The 16,423-nt window shown below is 42.4% G+C and overlaps 1 protein-coding gene across 4 annotated transcripts in view; it reads left to right on the forward strand.

Annotated features, from left to right (window-relative positions):
- RPS6KC1 (ribosomal protein S6 kinase C1) overlaps positions 1-16,423 on the forward strand; it is a 687,051-nt gene that overhangs the window by 617,521 nt on the left and 53,107 nt on the right. For all 4 annotated transcript variants that reach the window (XM_053712472.1, XM_053712474.1, XM_053712473.1 and 1 more), the window contains one exon: positions 679-761. In XM_053712472.1, the coding sequence (XP_053568447.1) occupies positions 679-761 (83 nt within the window). The remainder of the gene's footprint in view (positions 1-678; positions 762-16,423) is intronic.

The raw sequence follows: 16,423 nt of genomic DNA on the forward strand, positions 1-16,423 counted from the left end.
TGCATCCAATTTTTCTATACATATGCACAACTATTTTTGCTATGTCAAGATACTATGGATTTTTTACTCAATATTTGCCTGCTTTATTCCATATTATTGCTATTATAATTATTTGGTCTTGCAATAGATTTACTGTACATCTGCACCATTATTGATGGGAACCAATAAACATCTGTCTATGCCTTTCTGACTCCTGTTCCTCCACGCCATACTCTGTTAACACTTTCATTAAAAAAGCCACTTTAAATGGGTCTATATAAAGAAGGCAAGTGTAGAAGAGATAAAGAAACTTTCAAGTGCAAACTCTTCTGGGACTGTATTGCTCCAAAATTGCTTGCAAATGAATTTTAGAAATGTACACTGTGTGATATTTGTTTGTTTTTTTGTTTATACTCTAAGACTGGAACTGTAGCCTGCATGAATGTGCTGATATTGGATGTTGTAGCCTTATTTTCTGATTGGTGCAGGCACACCATAAGTATTTGCTGGCCAATCAAGTGCATGGCGCATACTCCCCAATCTGAAGCTGTAAATACTTTGTACTGAAATATCTGTTTAATTTATAATACTTGACAAAGAAAAGCAATGTTTGGATTTTGTTAACTAAAGTTAGTGTAGGGATTTAAACCATTTTGAATTTTAATATAAAAAAATATTAAGTTTCTTTTTTTATTTCAGAGATCGGAGGGATTGCAGAGGAAACTGAAGCCTGTGATTGGTGGAGTTTGGGTGCACTTCTTTTTGAACTTCTCACCAGGAAGGTAATTTGTTTAAATGTTCAGTAGAAAAAAAAAACGTGAATTACACACACAAAAAAATACCCGCTTTAATGCACATTGTTTTGTCACTGAATGTATGAGAATTGAAGCAGTTTTTTTTTTTTTGTACTTTTTAAGATATTGTCTCTTTAAAAAAGATAATTAAAGACCACATTTAATCTATAATAAAATATATTTTTTAAGTGGTTTATTCATGGAGTGTTATTGATTTGCAAAACTATACATTGTGCTACCAAAGTTTTATTTTAAAACAAAGCATTTAGTTAGATTTTGAAAAGTGTGGTGTTTAATTGCTGATATTTATATTAAAAAAATAATAATTTTCTCATTTTGTAGTGCTTTTTGTTCTCTTCCCCTTCTTCCTTCTGCATCTCTAGTCGTATTACCCTCTTGTTTTCCTCTATGTCTTGCCCTTCTCCCATATTTAAACTTTTTTTTTACTTGCCTCTCCCTACTCCTTCACCATTCTTTCTTTTCTTATTCTCTTTCCTTTGTCTACTCTTTTGGGCCTGGCCACCCCACCAAACTCCTTTTTTTTTCATGCTCATCCCACCAAACTCTCCTCTTTCTGCTGCCCACTCCACCAAACTCCTCCTCTTTCCCCTGTCACCCCACCAAACGTTCCTCTTTCTGCTGCTCACCCTACCAAACCCCTCCTCTTTTTGCTAGCCATTCTTCCAACCTCTTTGCTTTCCCCTGCCCACCCCACCACACTCTCCTCTTTCCGCTGCCCCCCCACCAAACCCCTCCTCTTTTGCTGCTCATCCCTCCAGCCTCTCTGCTTTCCCTGCTCACCCCACCACACTCTCCTCTTTCCGCTACCCACCCCACCAAACCCCTCCTTTTTTCACTGCCCACCCTACCAAACCTCTTTCCCGCTGCCCACCTGCTTTATTTTCTAGGTTGATCTGCTTTCTATCATCATATGATGAATGATCACAAGACACTATGTGTGGATATTACCCTCTGGCCACTAGGAGGAGGCAAAAACACCCCAATACTCTAGAGCTTTAAATCCCTCTCACTACATGATGGGGTTCTCTATCAGATCAGAGACTAATTGCCTCCTCAGAGTGCCTATGAAGAACAAAGGGGCAGACAAGGAGTTTTTAGCCAGGCAGTGAATAATATTTTTCCTGTGTAGTAATGTGCCAGTCCTTTGGTCTACAGTTTTCTGCTCTTAGAGTGATCCACAGCCTTCCTGGGTGAAATCATGCAGATTTATGTGCCAATCCCCTTGGTAGTAGAATGCTGTTCCTTGCGACAGCCTTGGCATCTTGTCTTTTATGAATCTGTGCACTGAAAGCAGTTGCCGCTACTGAGGTAAGCACAGTGGCCGCGGTTGCTGACAGGTAAGTACATTGCACCTTCAAAGCCCACTGGTTATTAGTATGAACATGTACACATGATTCACATAGTCTGGAGACATATATTTATACACTTTGTGGCACTTTTTTTTTTTATTTTATTTTTTTATTGAGGTCAAAATTTTGGCATACAGATATACGAGTATGACATTACAAGTTAGTGTTCCAAGAGGCACTTCACACAAATTACTTATTTACAAGAAAGAAAAAAAAAAAACATATGCCATTAACAATGTCCACCATATCATGAAATAGATTACAAAGAAAAAAAAGGACATACAGTCAAGTACATCACCCAGATTGCATGGTGAATAGGTATATGTAGGCAGTGTCTGCCATATCCATAGGGATAATAAAACCTTCAAAGTGGCAGTTAACAGGCAGCGAGTAATGTCTATCCATATGATATAACACTCTGACAAGGAACAGTTGCTACAAAGAATGAAAGAAAAAAGAAACTATATATTTAGAAAACAGCACATGCCAATACCTATTTAAGCCTTCTATACTGATCGAGAGGCCACTCTTGGACCTCAACTTACATAGAGTGATGATAATGACAGAAGACTAATTGTAAAGGGGGAGACCACTTGTGGATCTCATTATTTGGACCTCGAAATTTTATTGTATTATGTTGCTGAATATTTCTAAATAACTGTGAGAATAAATGTTGGGAAACTACACATCAGAAAAGTGGATTTGCCATGAGAAACCCATAATTTCACAAGGTTACCCCGCCAAGGATCTTAACTATCTTTCCATTTATTAATGGCATAAGAGCGGTCTCTAGGGGGATTCCATCGAAATTCTGTGTTATCTTAACGCTTAGCATGGAGAGTTATAATTGAAGCACAGTAAGGAATTTGGTTATGTTAATAAGTGGACAAACTTAATATATCCTCAAAGGCGTGAGGACTGATTCTAAACAAACCCCTTATGGCTACATATGAGCTCTTGAATAAAGGCTGGGGACCTTTATAAATATAAAAGTTTGGGTACCATACAAAGTGGACAGATTTCTCTTCTCATAGCTGGACCGTGTCCTGTAAGGAAACTAATAATTGCAGAAATATTCCAAAACTTAAACATTGAATAGTCATTATTAGGTTCAGGTGTTATTCTAAATCTAGACTGAGTTTGGCCTATCTTGGCGTAATTTACAGTTTCAGGTTTACATAAAGGAAAAATAGAGATAGGTTAAGCACATATTGAACTAGAGTTATACCAAGAGCTGTATTCACAAAAACCAACTTATTTTATGCGGGTCATTTATGATATAATGGGTGAGAGGCCCTAACTTGTAGGATATAGGCAGGTCCAGCCTGCCTTGGGAGCATATTGGAGTCTTTAGGGCAAAGTTAGGCTTCGCAATATAAATTAATGGCCACATCAGCAGATAAGTGGACATATTAATTACTGAGATACGAGGGTGCACATAGTGAAGTGTAGATTTTAATGGTAAGCAAAAATCTGGGGCTATTTGTAAGGACTTTTGCATATGACTGATGGTGAAAATTAATATTTCCCTTCTAACTAAGTGGTCTCCTACCTATATAAATATGGTCAGCCTCGTCTAAGAGGATGAAAATGAGAAGGTTCAGGTATCTCGGCCGCGGACACCCAAACCTTAGGAGCATTTAAGAGGGTTGGGATCAGCATATCAGACTATATATCAATTCAAACATCATGGCATGTATGTAGGATGTTCATAAGAGAGACTCGTAAATAAGACAAACTCTGTGGATCTAAGCCGTGATGACCTGAATGGACAAATAGAAAATGAGTCTACCTCAGGGCATGGACCCTATGCCCTGCAGTATTAGTCACAGGAAGCTGATATTTAATTGAGCACCCACTGAAGGACAAAAATTTTATACAGCCAGTATTACACGAGCAGTGGTTCTGCATTATATTTATGCTAAAATATATTATTTTACAGTATATGCTAACAAACTAATAGAGCACAAAATTATTGTCAAGGTCCAACAGATAAGGTTTAACAACACCAAAGTAAAACCTGAAAATAAAGACAGCAAACAGGCCATCAAGGTAAGAGACAAACTGTCTCTGAGTTTCTTCAGTAATCCCGGTTGATGTGAGAGCTATTGATATACTTGAACCCCAGAGTTATGTTAGATAGAAAAACCTCAAAATAGTAATAAGGTTATGGTACATAAGCACGGTATACATGTAAATTTGACCCCACTTGGGAAGTCTCAAATGTCGATATCAGCAAGCAGGGGGTTTGATATCTAGTAAGTAAAATATGTCAGCCTATTCCAGCTCTCACCATGCTTTTGCATACAGCTAGGGTAAAACACACAGAACTACCCCAATGTGGACTGCTTGCACTCCGTCTCAATGGTCTCCTTGCCGCCTGCAGTAGAGCTCTGAATGGTGCCGCAATGAGGGAGCCGTCGAGCTGTGTAGGTACAGGTCTCGGTGTGTGTTCAGGGGTTCTGGTAGGGATGTTGTTATATCTGGGTATCCAGACCTCTGTTATCAACGGATAAGGGGAGCTGCTCAAAGCAAGGTAGTTGCCTTTCTCAGCTATCCGGCGTATTTGACTCCCAATGGTATGCGCGGCATCTACAGCACTATCCTCCCGACATCGTAACTCCGACTCTTCCCAATCGTCTGTGGTGCTAACAAGGGGTCCGTTATTGGTAAGTGATAGACTCCGAGCTCTCCATGCGCCATCCGTCTCTCCATGAGATAAGAGTAGGTTAGTAGGTTCAGGTTGCTCACAGGATCCGATCTTACCCCACGAGGGATCTTGACTACATGGCGTTTCATACGCCTTAAAATAGTCCTCTAGCAGGCAATATATTCCCTCGATAGCAGCCTTAGCGGGATCCATAGTAAGTGTTCACAAGAAATATGGGATGTTAGCAGGAGTGCAGAATCCCAAGTAATCTGCTGTAGATTAGAGCACTAGGAGTGCCACATAACGACAGGGCCCAGGGTTCCCTGCCGGGGGGTATAAAACAGGCCAAGATTTTAAAACGGCTCCGGGCGCCGATGCCATCAGCAAATCTTGAGGAACAAGGTTGAATAGATGCAGCATCCAATATAGAAGCTAGTTCCAAACAAATATTTAGTAGATCAGTCGGCTATAAGGTGAATTCTTTCATTTATCACAAGAAAGCCGTAGCAGCACACAGCAATGCGACCAGACATGGCCGCTGCCCGGAAGTTCCCCACTTTGTGGCACTTTTAAAACTTAGTGAAAATGAGGTTGCTTTCTCTTTAAATTTAGCACAACAAGCTTTGGTCCTCTCCAGAATAACTAGAGACCTTAATGCAGCCTTATTTACTCATCTGTGCTAAAATCTTTGATTTTGACATCAGGTTTGGGTTTTAATGCTCACCAGTAGCCTGAGTGCTAAGGGTTAACCGTTGTTTGTGCTTGTTCCTGTCTATTTCTTTTTTTGTACCTGTGGTGCTGTCACCATCTCAACATGCTGGGAGAAGCTCTCAGGATTGGTGAAGGTGGTGAGATATTCTGATCATATCAGAGCTTTTCTCAATTTGGGGGATACATTATTTAACCCTTTATTTAAATAAAAAGAGAGAAGCGCTCAACCTGGGAACGAACAATAACATAATAGCTTGTTCTATGGCTAGTTACCACCCTAGAAGCAGCCTCTTTTTGCTCAATGTGTGCCTTTCACAGAGAAGAACTTTCCTGTAGCATATCAGTCTGATCCTGACCTCACAGTACAGTCCAGCACCGAAATACCAGGCAATCCCTCTCTGAACGAGAGAAACCCCAGACGTACGTTTCGGCCTATTGTGGGCCTCGTCAGTGAGGTGCAGCCATATCCCTCTAGGCACACTGTGCAACGGGTCCACGTCTGGATTCCTGCATCACACTTAAGGAGACTTCCCTAAGTGTCATAATTTGCATAAATAAAAAGAGAGAAGCGCTCGACCTGTGAACGAACAATAGCATAATAGCTTGTTCTATGGCTAGTTACCACCCTAGAAGCAGCCTCTTTTTGCTCAATATGTGCCTTTCACAGAGAAGATAATTTAAGCCTTTGTTTGTTATGTTAATTATTATTATTAGCCTTTACTGTTTTAATGCAACTATTTCAGCAATTTGTAAATTTACCTCGCTGTATTCCCTTACAGGAGTTATTCCGTTGTACATTCTGCTATTTGTGTCTAGTACTTCCCTTTAGGGTTTAACAATCTGTGTATCTCCTTACTGCATGTATGCTTCAGTCTAACTTAAGCTACTTAAGCTACTATCCTTACTCTGTATTTTACCATGGAAATAATTGATTCAGCTCAGGTCTCTAGACTAGTTGCTGATCATTTAGAATGGAAAATACACTGATTATTTAACCCCTTCAAAATTGTGTTTGCTTGATAAGGATTTTCAGACATGTCCCCCTGCTCAGCTGTGTACTTCATTTGCTGAGTCTATGTCTGTCTCTGACAGATCAATGCAGACTTAAGCTTCAACAGGCCTGTGCCATTCAGCTGCTGAATCATCTCCCTACCGTTGCTCAGTGCAATGAAGTGGGTCTCATGGTGGCTGCTTTAGATGCAGTTCCATTTACTAGATTTCAGCTTCAGGACCTCCAATTGCAGATACTGCAATCAACCTCCTTTCTTTCTTACACAAGTACACAATCCATAACTTCTGGGAATTACTCTTCTCCTCCACTAGGAGGAAGCAAATATTCCCAAGAGCCCTATAAAACCCCTCACACATACCTTAGTCTTTTACTTTGCCGCTGGGGGGTTGAAGAATGAAGATGTGCATTTGATTTTTCATAGAGAGGAGTTTTCCCCTCAGAGTACAGTGATTGTCAGAGGGATGTATATGGGGTATGGTTTGTGATTCTTTCCTTCTTAATATGAGGAGAGTCCACGGCATCATTCCTTACTGTTGGGAAATACTGAACCTGGCCACCAGGAGGAGGCAAAGACATCCCAGCCAAAGGCTTAAATATTCCCCCTACTTCCCTCATATCCCAGTCATTCTTTGCCTTTCATCAACGGAGGTTGGCAGAGAAGTGTCAGAAGATTCTGAGTAGTTCCTTATGAAGGGTATCTACCCTTCCAAATGAGACTGGAGTTTTAAGTAGTCTTGTCAGCCTCTCAGTGAGAGCATTGAGGAAAGTTAGAGTCTGGAGATGCAGGGAGTCTCTTTCTGCGAACCCATCCAGACTCGTATTAACAGCTCCTAAGCAATCAGTGTTGACGTGTTTCACTACCTGCTTCCATCACTCAAGTCCATGTCAGGAGCGATGCTACAAGACTGTCAAACTTGAGAGGCTGTGTTTCTGTTCCATGGCATAGATTCCGTTAAGATCGTTTCATTTTTTACACATATGATAACGCCAGAAGACAGGGTCACAGTGTGGCTCCTTTTATCTGTATGGAATCAAGGGTTAATATCTCCAGAGGGGGACTATTGAACAGTGGGGATTAATCACATAAGTTTATTTGATTATGCTGCGACATGTGTGAGATGGTTTTTGGGCTCAGGCAGATGTTGGCACATACAGGTTTTTACTTTTGTTTTGGGGGCTGCACAGCCTGAAAGGCTTGTCTCATTTTTTGCTATTATAGCAGGGGCAGTCCTGCATTGCGCACCATGTGACCGGGTGTGGTCACACTTATTTTCTCTTTCCTGACCGTGCGGTTTACCGGAGAAGAAGCGGTTTCTCTGTTTGGCCTGGGTCATAGGAGGTGGTGAGTGCCCCAGCCATGGGGGGTATAAAGGTGCCGTTTTTTTTATTTTTTATTAATCAATAGTCTGCTTTGTAAGCGCAAGCTATGGAGGATTCTGATGAGTTAGAGGGTACTCCCTCTTTACCTAAGTCTAATACCTCTCTATATTGTGAGGAGGCCGCAGTATACCCGCCCGCTCAACTATGTTCCACATTGCCTCTGAAGAGTTTCCGTCCCATGAGGTGCGCACCCTACAGTCATCTCATAATACACATGCAGCTTCCCTTAGCACTCCTAATCCTCCATCTGGAGGGGTCCTTTTACCACCAGGCTTTACTGCGCAGTTACAAACAGCGGTGTCTGTGGCCTTTAGTGCTTTACCTCGTCCTGCTAAGCGCAAGCGAAAGGTCAAATATTGCTATCCTTCCCAGGGGTCATCAACTAGTTTATTGGATTTATCTGATTCAAGATTATCCGATGATGATGGTGTCTGATACTTCAGAGGGCGCTCTTTTTGGGTCGGAATCTGCTGCCTCTAAACCTCCAGCTGCGGAGGAACCAGACTTTATATTTCGGATTGAACATTTACGCTTTCTGTTGAAGGAAGTTTTGGCTACGTTAGAGGTCTCAGAGCCCAAATTGCCTCTGGAACCTTTGATTTCTAAATTAGATAAGGTCTACGAGGACAGGGTTGTACCACAAACTTTCCCGGTTCCTGTAAAGATGGCGAACATTATTAAGAATGAATGGGAAAGGATTGGTTCTCCTTTTCCCCTTCTTCCTTTAAAAAATTGTTCCCGGTCCTGGACTCTCAATTGGAGTTGGGGGGGTTCCATCCCCAAGGTAGATGGCGCTATCTCCATGCTTGCTAAACGCACTACTATCCCGCTTGAGGATAGTTCGTTGTTTAAAGAGCCCATGGATAAGAAGATAGAAACTCTATTAAGAAAGACATTTCAACATACGGATATTTGTTTCAACTAGCAGCAGCTGTTGCTGGGGTTGCTGGAACGGCTACCTACTGGTGCTACTCCTTATCTGAGTACATCGAGGTGGAGGGTCCCCTCGACGTGATCCAGGAAAGAATTAAGGGCTTAAGGGTGGCTAATTCTTTTATTTGTGATGCTAATATGCAAATTATTCGCCTGAATACTAAGACTTCAGGTTTTTCTGTTCAAGCCCGTAGGGCACTCTGACTGAAGTCCTGGTCTGCAGACATGACTTCTAAGTCAAGACTTCTTTCCCTACCCTAAAAAGGAAATATTTTATTTGGTCCAGGCCTGGACTCAATTATCTCCATGGTTACTAGAGGCAAAGGTGCCTTTTTACAGCAGGATAAGAAGAACGGACAAGGTCCTAACTTTCGTTCCTTTCGTTCTGCTAAATCCCAACGTCAGCAGCCCTCTACAAATCCAGAGCAATCCAAGGGTACTTGGAAGCCGGCTCAGTCCTGAAATAAATCCAAGCAGAGCAAGAAGCCTGCCGAGACAGTCTGCATGAAAGGGGCGGTTCCAGATCCGGTTCTGGATCACGTAGGGGACAGACTGTCGCTTTTTTCGGATGCTTGGTTTGGGGACGTGCAAGACCCGTGGGTCCTGGAGGTCATCGCTCAGGGATACAAGATAGGTTTCAAATCTCATTCACCCAGGGGCAGATTCCTCCTATCAAACCTGTCTTCCAGGCCAGAATAGAGAGAAGCCTTTCTGGGGTGCATGAAAGAGGTTTAGGATACTATTCAAACATTTTTGTGGTCCCAAACAAGGAGGGAACTTTTCGCCCGATTCTGGACCTAAAGTGCTTAAATAAATTCCTATCTGTCCCTTTGTTCAAGATGGAGACGATAAGATCCATCCTTCCCTTAGTTCAGAAAGGATAGTTCATGACCACTATAGATCTGAAGGATGCTTACATTAACGTTCCAATCAACAAGGAACACTTCAAGTTCCTAAGGTTTGCATTCCTGGACCAGCACTTCCAGTTTATTGCACTTCCGTTTGGTCTAGCTACTGCTCCAAGAGTTCTGGTTCAAGCACCATCTTATCGTCTGGCTGAAGACCATTTAAAATCTCTTCTTTTTCTTCTTCGATCTCATGGATGGAAGATCAACTTAGAAAAGAGTTATCTTATTCCCAGTACCAGGGTGGAATTCCTGGGTACTATAATAGACTCCATATCCATGAGGATATTCCTTACAGACCAGAGACGTTACAAGCTAACTTCCGCCTGTCTTGCCCTCCAGACCTCTTTAAGGCCCTCTATGGCTTCAGTGTATGGAGGTGATTGGTCTCATGGTGTCCAGCATGGACATCATTCCTTTTGCCAGATTCCATCTCAGACCACTACAGCTGTGCATGCTGAGACAGTGGAACGGCGATCATTTGGATCTGTCTCAACAGATTTCTCTGGACAACCGGTCGAGAGAATCGCTCTCCTGGTGGCTCTGTCCAGATCACCTGTCCCAAGGGACATCCTTCTTGAGACCATCCTGGGAGATTGTGACTACGGACGCAAGCCTATCAGGATGGGGAGCTGTTTGGGGTGCCAGGAAGGTACAGGGCCTGTGGACTCGAGAGGAATCCTTCCTCCCGATCAACATTCTGAAACTTCGGGCAATCTTCAATGCTCTGAAGGCTTGGCCTCTTCTGGGTTCGTCCCAGTTTATCAGATTCCAATCAGACAACATAACCTCGTGGCTTACATCAACCATCAGGGGGGAACGAGAATCTCCCTAGCGATGAGGGAAGTATCTCGGACTCTGGAGTGGGCGGAGGCCCACAACTGCTCGCTGTCAGCAATCCACATACCGGGTGTGGACAACTGGGAAGTGGACTTCCTCAGCAGACAATCCTTTCATCCAGGGCAATGTGTCTCTCCATCCCGAGGTCTTTTCGGAGATTTGCAACAAATGGGGGACGCCAGGGATAGATCTCATAGCGTCCAGTCTTTATTCCAAGCTTCCCAGATATGGGTCGCGGTCCAGGGATCCTCAAGCGGAGCTAATAGATGCATTAGCAGTGCCTTGGAGGTTCAATGTGATTTACATTTTCCCACTGTTACCACTTCTTCCTCGTGTAATGGCCCGCACCAAGCAGGAGCAGGCATCAGTGATACTGATTGCTCCATCGTGGCCTCGAAGGATGTTGTTTGCGGACCTGGTGGGGTTGTCCTCATCTCCTCCATGGAAGTTACCTTGTCGCAGGGATCTGATGCAATAGGGTCCTTTTGTTCATCAAAATCTAGATTCTCTGAGGCTGACTGCGTTGGAGATTGAACGCTTAGTCCTAGCCAAGAGAGGTTTCTCTGAGAGGGTTATTGATGCTCTCATTCAGGCTCGTAAGCCTGTCACTCATCGCATCTATCATAAGGTGTGCAGAGTTTACTTATTCTGGTGTGTAGAACGTGGTTTAGCCTGGCATAAGGTTAAGAATGCCAGGATACTTTCTTTTCTCCAGGAGGTTCTGGAGAAGGGTCTTTCTGCCAGTTCCCTGAGGGGACAGATTTCAGGCCTATCTGTTTTGCTGCACAAGAGGCTCCCAGAGCTCCCTGACGTGCAATCTTTCGTTAAGGCTCTGATTGGGATCAAACCTGTGTTTAGATCTAATGCTCCACCTTGGAGTTTGAATCTTGTTCTTAAGTTCTCCATGTGAGCCTATGCATTCGGTTGACATCAAATTGTTGTCCTGGAAGGTTGTTTTTCTATTGGCTATTGCGTCTGCACATAGAGTTTCTGAAATAACTGCCTTGCAATGTGAGCCTCCTTATCTGGTGTTCCACACTGATAAAGCTGTCCTACGTACCGGTTTGGGTTTTCTCTCTAAGGTTTTGTCTGATCGGAACATCAATCATGAGATTGTGGTTCCTTCCTTATGTCCTAATCCTCCTCCTTCGAAGGAACGTTTACTTCATAATCTAGATGTGGTTCGAGCTTTGAAGTTTTATCTTCAAGCTACTAAGGATTTTAGGCAAACTTCTTGTTTGTTATCTACTCTGGGAAGCGTAAGGGTCTGAAGGCTTCTTCGACTTCCATATCTTTTTGGTTTAGGAGTGTTATCCGCTTAGCTTACGAGTCAGCAGGATTTAGACTTCCTCAGAGGATTACGACTTATTCCACTAGAGCGGTGGCTTCCTCTTTGGGACTTTAATAACAAGGCGTCTATGGATCAGATTTGTAAGGCGGCTACCTGGTCCTCCTTACATACTTTTTTAAAAAAATTGAGTTTGGCCGAAGCAGCTTTTGGGAGAAAGGTTTTACAGGCTGTGGTGCTCTCAGATTATTTACCTAAAGGTTGCATCTCTCCTTTATATAGAATCACATTTTGTTTCTATGTGTTCCTCCCCCCCTTAATGACTTGGCCCTTTGAATGTAACAATTTGTTTCTAATAACCTCAGTTTCCAATTATAATAATTTCTAATTACACTCTTTACATCATGTGAAATATAGTATACAAAGACTTAAATTGGAATATTAATTTTTTCAAATATTCAACCTATATATTCAAAAAAATATTCCCTTTTCTAATTAGGCTGTATTCTATAATTATTATGTGGTATTGGTTTATATACTCTGGAGAGCTTATAATTTACAATGATACTATATTACTATTTGTTATAATTGCTTTTGTTTCCATATATATATATATAGATCATCTTAAGCTAACTCCTGACTCTGTATCACATTTATTTTATAGAGTTTACATATTATGGTCCATTGCTTACTATACCACTTTACATGCAAGACTAACTGACACACCTGTGTTGTTTTTACCTGTGAGCCTGCTGGGCCTGTGAGCCCTTACATGTTTTTACGTTGTGCTGAATAAATAGTATCTTTTACCTATATGAACTGTTCGTCTCTGTGGTGCGCCCTATTACTGGATTGCTCTCAGATTAGGGTCTGCCTCTCTTTTACCCCTCCCATTATCATTCAGTGTCCTCTAAAGCTTGGGTATAGTTTTCCCAACAGTAAGGAATGATGCAGTGGACTCTCCTCATATTAAGAAGGAAAACATAAATTATGCTTACCTAATAATTTAATTTCCTTCTGTATAAGGAGAGTCCAGGGCCCCCGCCTGTATACTCAGATGGAAGGACCAAAATTAGTTTTCTCTTGTAAGGTGTATCCAGTCCACGGATCATCCATTACTTGTGGGATATTCTCCTTCCCAACAGGAAGTTGCAAGAGGATCACCCACAGCAGAGCTGCTATATAGTTCCTCCCCTAACTGCCATATCCAGTCATTCTCTTGCAAGCTCTCAACATAGCTGGAGGTAGTAAGAGGAAAGTGGTGTAATATAGTTAGTTTTTTCTTCAATCAAAAGTTTATTGTTTTTAAATGGTACCGGAGTTGTACTATTTTATCTCAGGCGGCATTTAGAAGAAGAATCTGCCTGCGTTTTTCTATGATCTTAGCAGAAGTAACGAAGATCCACTGCTGTTCTCACATATGTCTGAGGAGTGAGGTAACTTCAGAGGGAGAATGGCGTGCAGGTTATCCTGTAATAAGGTATGTGCAGTTTAAGTTTTTCTAGGGATGGAATTTGCTAGAAAAAAGCTGCTGATACCGGATTAATGTAAGTTAAGCCTAAATACAGTGATTTAATAGCGACTAGTATCAGGCTTGCTATCAGAGGTATATACTCTGATTAATGTGCAATATAAAACGTTTGCTGGCATGTTTAATCGTTTTTATATATGCTTTGGTGATGAAACTTATTGGGGCCTAGTTTTTTCCACATGGCTGGCTTGATTTTTGCCTAGAAACAGTTTCCTGAGGCTTTCCACTGTTGTAATATGAGTGGGAGGGGCCTATTTTAGCGCTTTTTTGCGCAGTTAAAATTACAGACAGAGACATTCAGCTTCCCTCAGCAGTCCCCTGCATGCTTTAGGACATCTCTGAAGGGCTCAAAAGGCTTCAAAAGTCATATATTGAGGAAGGTAAAGCCACAGTGGAGCTGTGACAGTTGTGACTGTTTAAAAAACGTTTTTTTTCAATTTGTTAATCCGTTTTTTGTATTAAGGGGTTAATCATCCATTTGCAAGTGGGTGCAATGCTCTGCTAACTTGTTACATACACTGTAAAAATTCACTGTTATTTCAAATTTTAGCAAAATTTGTTTCCCTTAAAGGCACAGTAACGTTTTTTATATTGCTTGTTTAACTTGATGTAAAGTGTTTTCCAAGCTTGCTAGTCTCATTGCTAGTCTGTATAAACATGTCTGACATAGAGGAAACTCCTTGTTCATTATGTTTAAAAGCCATGATGGAACCCCATATGAGAATGTGTACTAAATGTATTGATTTCACTTTAAACAATAAAGATCAGCTTTTATCTTTAAAAAATTTATCACCAGAGGATTCTGGCGAGGGGGAAGTTATGCCGACTAACTCTCCCCACGTGTCAGACCCTTTGACTCCCGCTCAAGGGACTCACGCTAAAATGGCGCCAAGTACATCAAAGACGCCCATAGCGATTACTTTGCAGGACATGGCGGCAATCGTGGATAATACCCTGTCAGCGGTATTAGCCAGACTGACGGAATTCAGAGGAAAGCGCGATAGCTCTGGGGTTAGACGTAGTACAGAGCGCGCAGATGCCTTAAGGCCCATGTCTGATACTGCGTCACAATATGCAGAAGCTGAGGAAGGAGAGCTTCAGTCTGTGGGTGACATTTCTGATGCGGGGAAACCTGATTCAGATATTTCTACTTTTAAATTTAAGCTTGAGAACCTCCGTGTATTGCTGGGGGAGGTGTTAGCTGCTCTGAATGACTGTGACACAATTGCAGTACCAGAGAAATTGTGTAGACTGGATAAATACTATGCAGTGCCGGTGTGTACTGATGTTTTTCCAATACCTAAAAGGTTTACAGAAATCATTAATAAGGAGTGGGATAGACCCGGTGTGCCGTTTTCCCCCCCTCCTATTTTTAGAAAAATGTTTCCAATAGACGCCACCACACGGGACTTATGGCAGACGGTCCCTAAGGTGGAGGGAGCAGTTTCTACTTTAGCAAAGCGTACCACTATCCCTGTCGAGGACAGTTGTGCTTTTTCAGATCCAATGGATAAAAAATTAGGTTACCTTAAGAAAATGTTTATTCAACAAGGTTTTATCCTGCAGCCCCTTGCATGCATTGCGCCTGTCACTGCTGCTGCGGCGTTCTGGTTTGAGTCTCTGGAAGAGGCCTTTCAGACAGCTACTCCATTGACTGAAATACTTGACAAGCTTAGAACACTTAAGCTAGCTAATTCTTTTGTTTCTGACGCCATTGTTCATTTGACTAAACTAACGGCTAAGAATTATGGATTCGCCATCCAGGCGCGTAGGGCGCTATGGCTTAAATCTTGGTCAGCTGACGTGACTTCAAAGTCTAAATTACTTAACATTCCCTTCAAGGGGCAGACCCTATTCGGGCCTCGTTTGAAGGAAATTATTGCTGACATTACTGGAGGTAAGGGTCATACCCTTCCTCAAGACAGGGCCAAATCAAAGGCCAAACAGTTTAATTTTCGTGCCTTTCGAAACTTCAAGGCAGGTGCAGCATCAACTTCCTCTGCTACAAGACAAGAGGGAACTTTTGCTCAATCCAAGCCGGGCTGGAAACCTAACCAGTCCTGGAACAAAGGCAAGCAGGCCAGAAAGCCTGCTGCTGCCTCTAAGACAGCATGAAGGAACGGCCCCCTATCCGGTAACTAATCTAGTAGGGGGCAGACTTTCTCTCTTGGCCCAGGCGTGGGCAAGAGATGTTCAGGATCCCTGGGCGTTGGAGATCATATCTCAGGGATATCTTCTGGACTTCAAAGCTTCCCCTCCTCAAGGGAGATTTCACCTTTCGAGATTATCTGTAAACCAGATAAAGAAAGAGGCATTCTTACACTGTGTGCAAGACCACCTAGTTATGGGAGTGATCTGTCCAGTTCCACAGTCGGAACAGGGACAGGGTTTTTATTCAAATCTGTTTGTGGTTCCCAAAAAAGAGGGAACCTTCAGACCCATTTTGGATCTAAAGATCTTAAACAAATTCCTCAGAGTTCCATCGTTCAAAATGGAAACTATTCGGACCATCCTACCTATGATCCAGGAGGGTCAGTACATGACCACAGTGGATTTGAAGGATGCTTACCTTCACATACCGATTCACAAAGATCATCATCGGTTCCTAAGGTTTGCCTTTCTGGACAGGCATTACCAATTTGTGGCTCTTCCCTTCGGGTTAGCTACAGCTCCAAGAATCTTTACAAAGGTTCTGGGATCGCTTGTGGCGGTCCTAAGACCGCGAGGTATATCAGTGGCCCCTTATCTGGACGACATCCTGATACAGGCGTCAAGCTTTCAGATTGCCAAGTCACATACGGAGATAGTTCTGGCATTTCGCAGGTCACATGGGTGGAAGGTGAACGAGGAAAAGAGTTCTCTATCCCCACTCACAAGAGTCTCCTTCCTAGGGACTCTGATAGATTCTGTAAAAATGAAGATTTACCTGACAGAATCCAGTTTATCAAAGCTTCTAAAATCTTGCCGTGTTCTTCATTCTATTCCGCGCCCTTCGGTGGCTCAGTGTATGGAAGTAATCGGCTTGATGGT

The sequence above is a fragment of the Bombina bombina genome, chromosome 4 (assembly GCF_027579735.1).
Source record: "Bombina bombina isolate aBomBom1 chromosome 4, aBomBom1.pri, whole genome shotgun sequence".
NCBI lineage: Eukaryota > Metazoa > Chordata > Amphibia > Anura > Bombinatoridae > Bombina > Bombina bombina.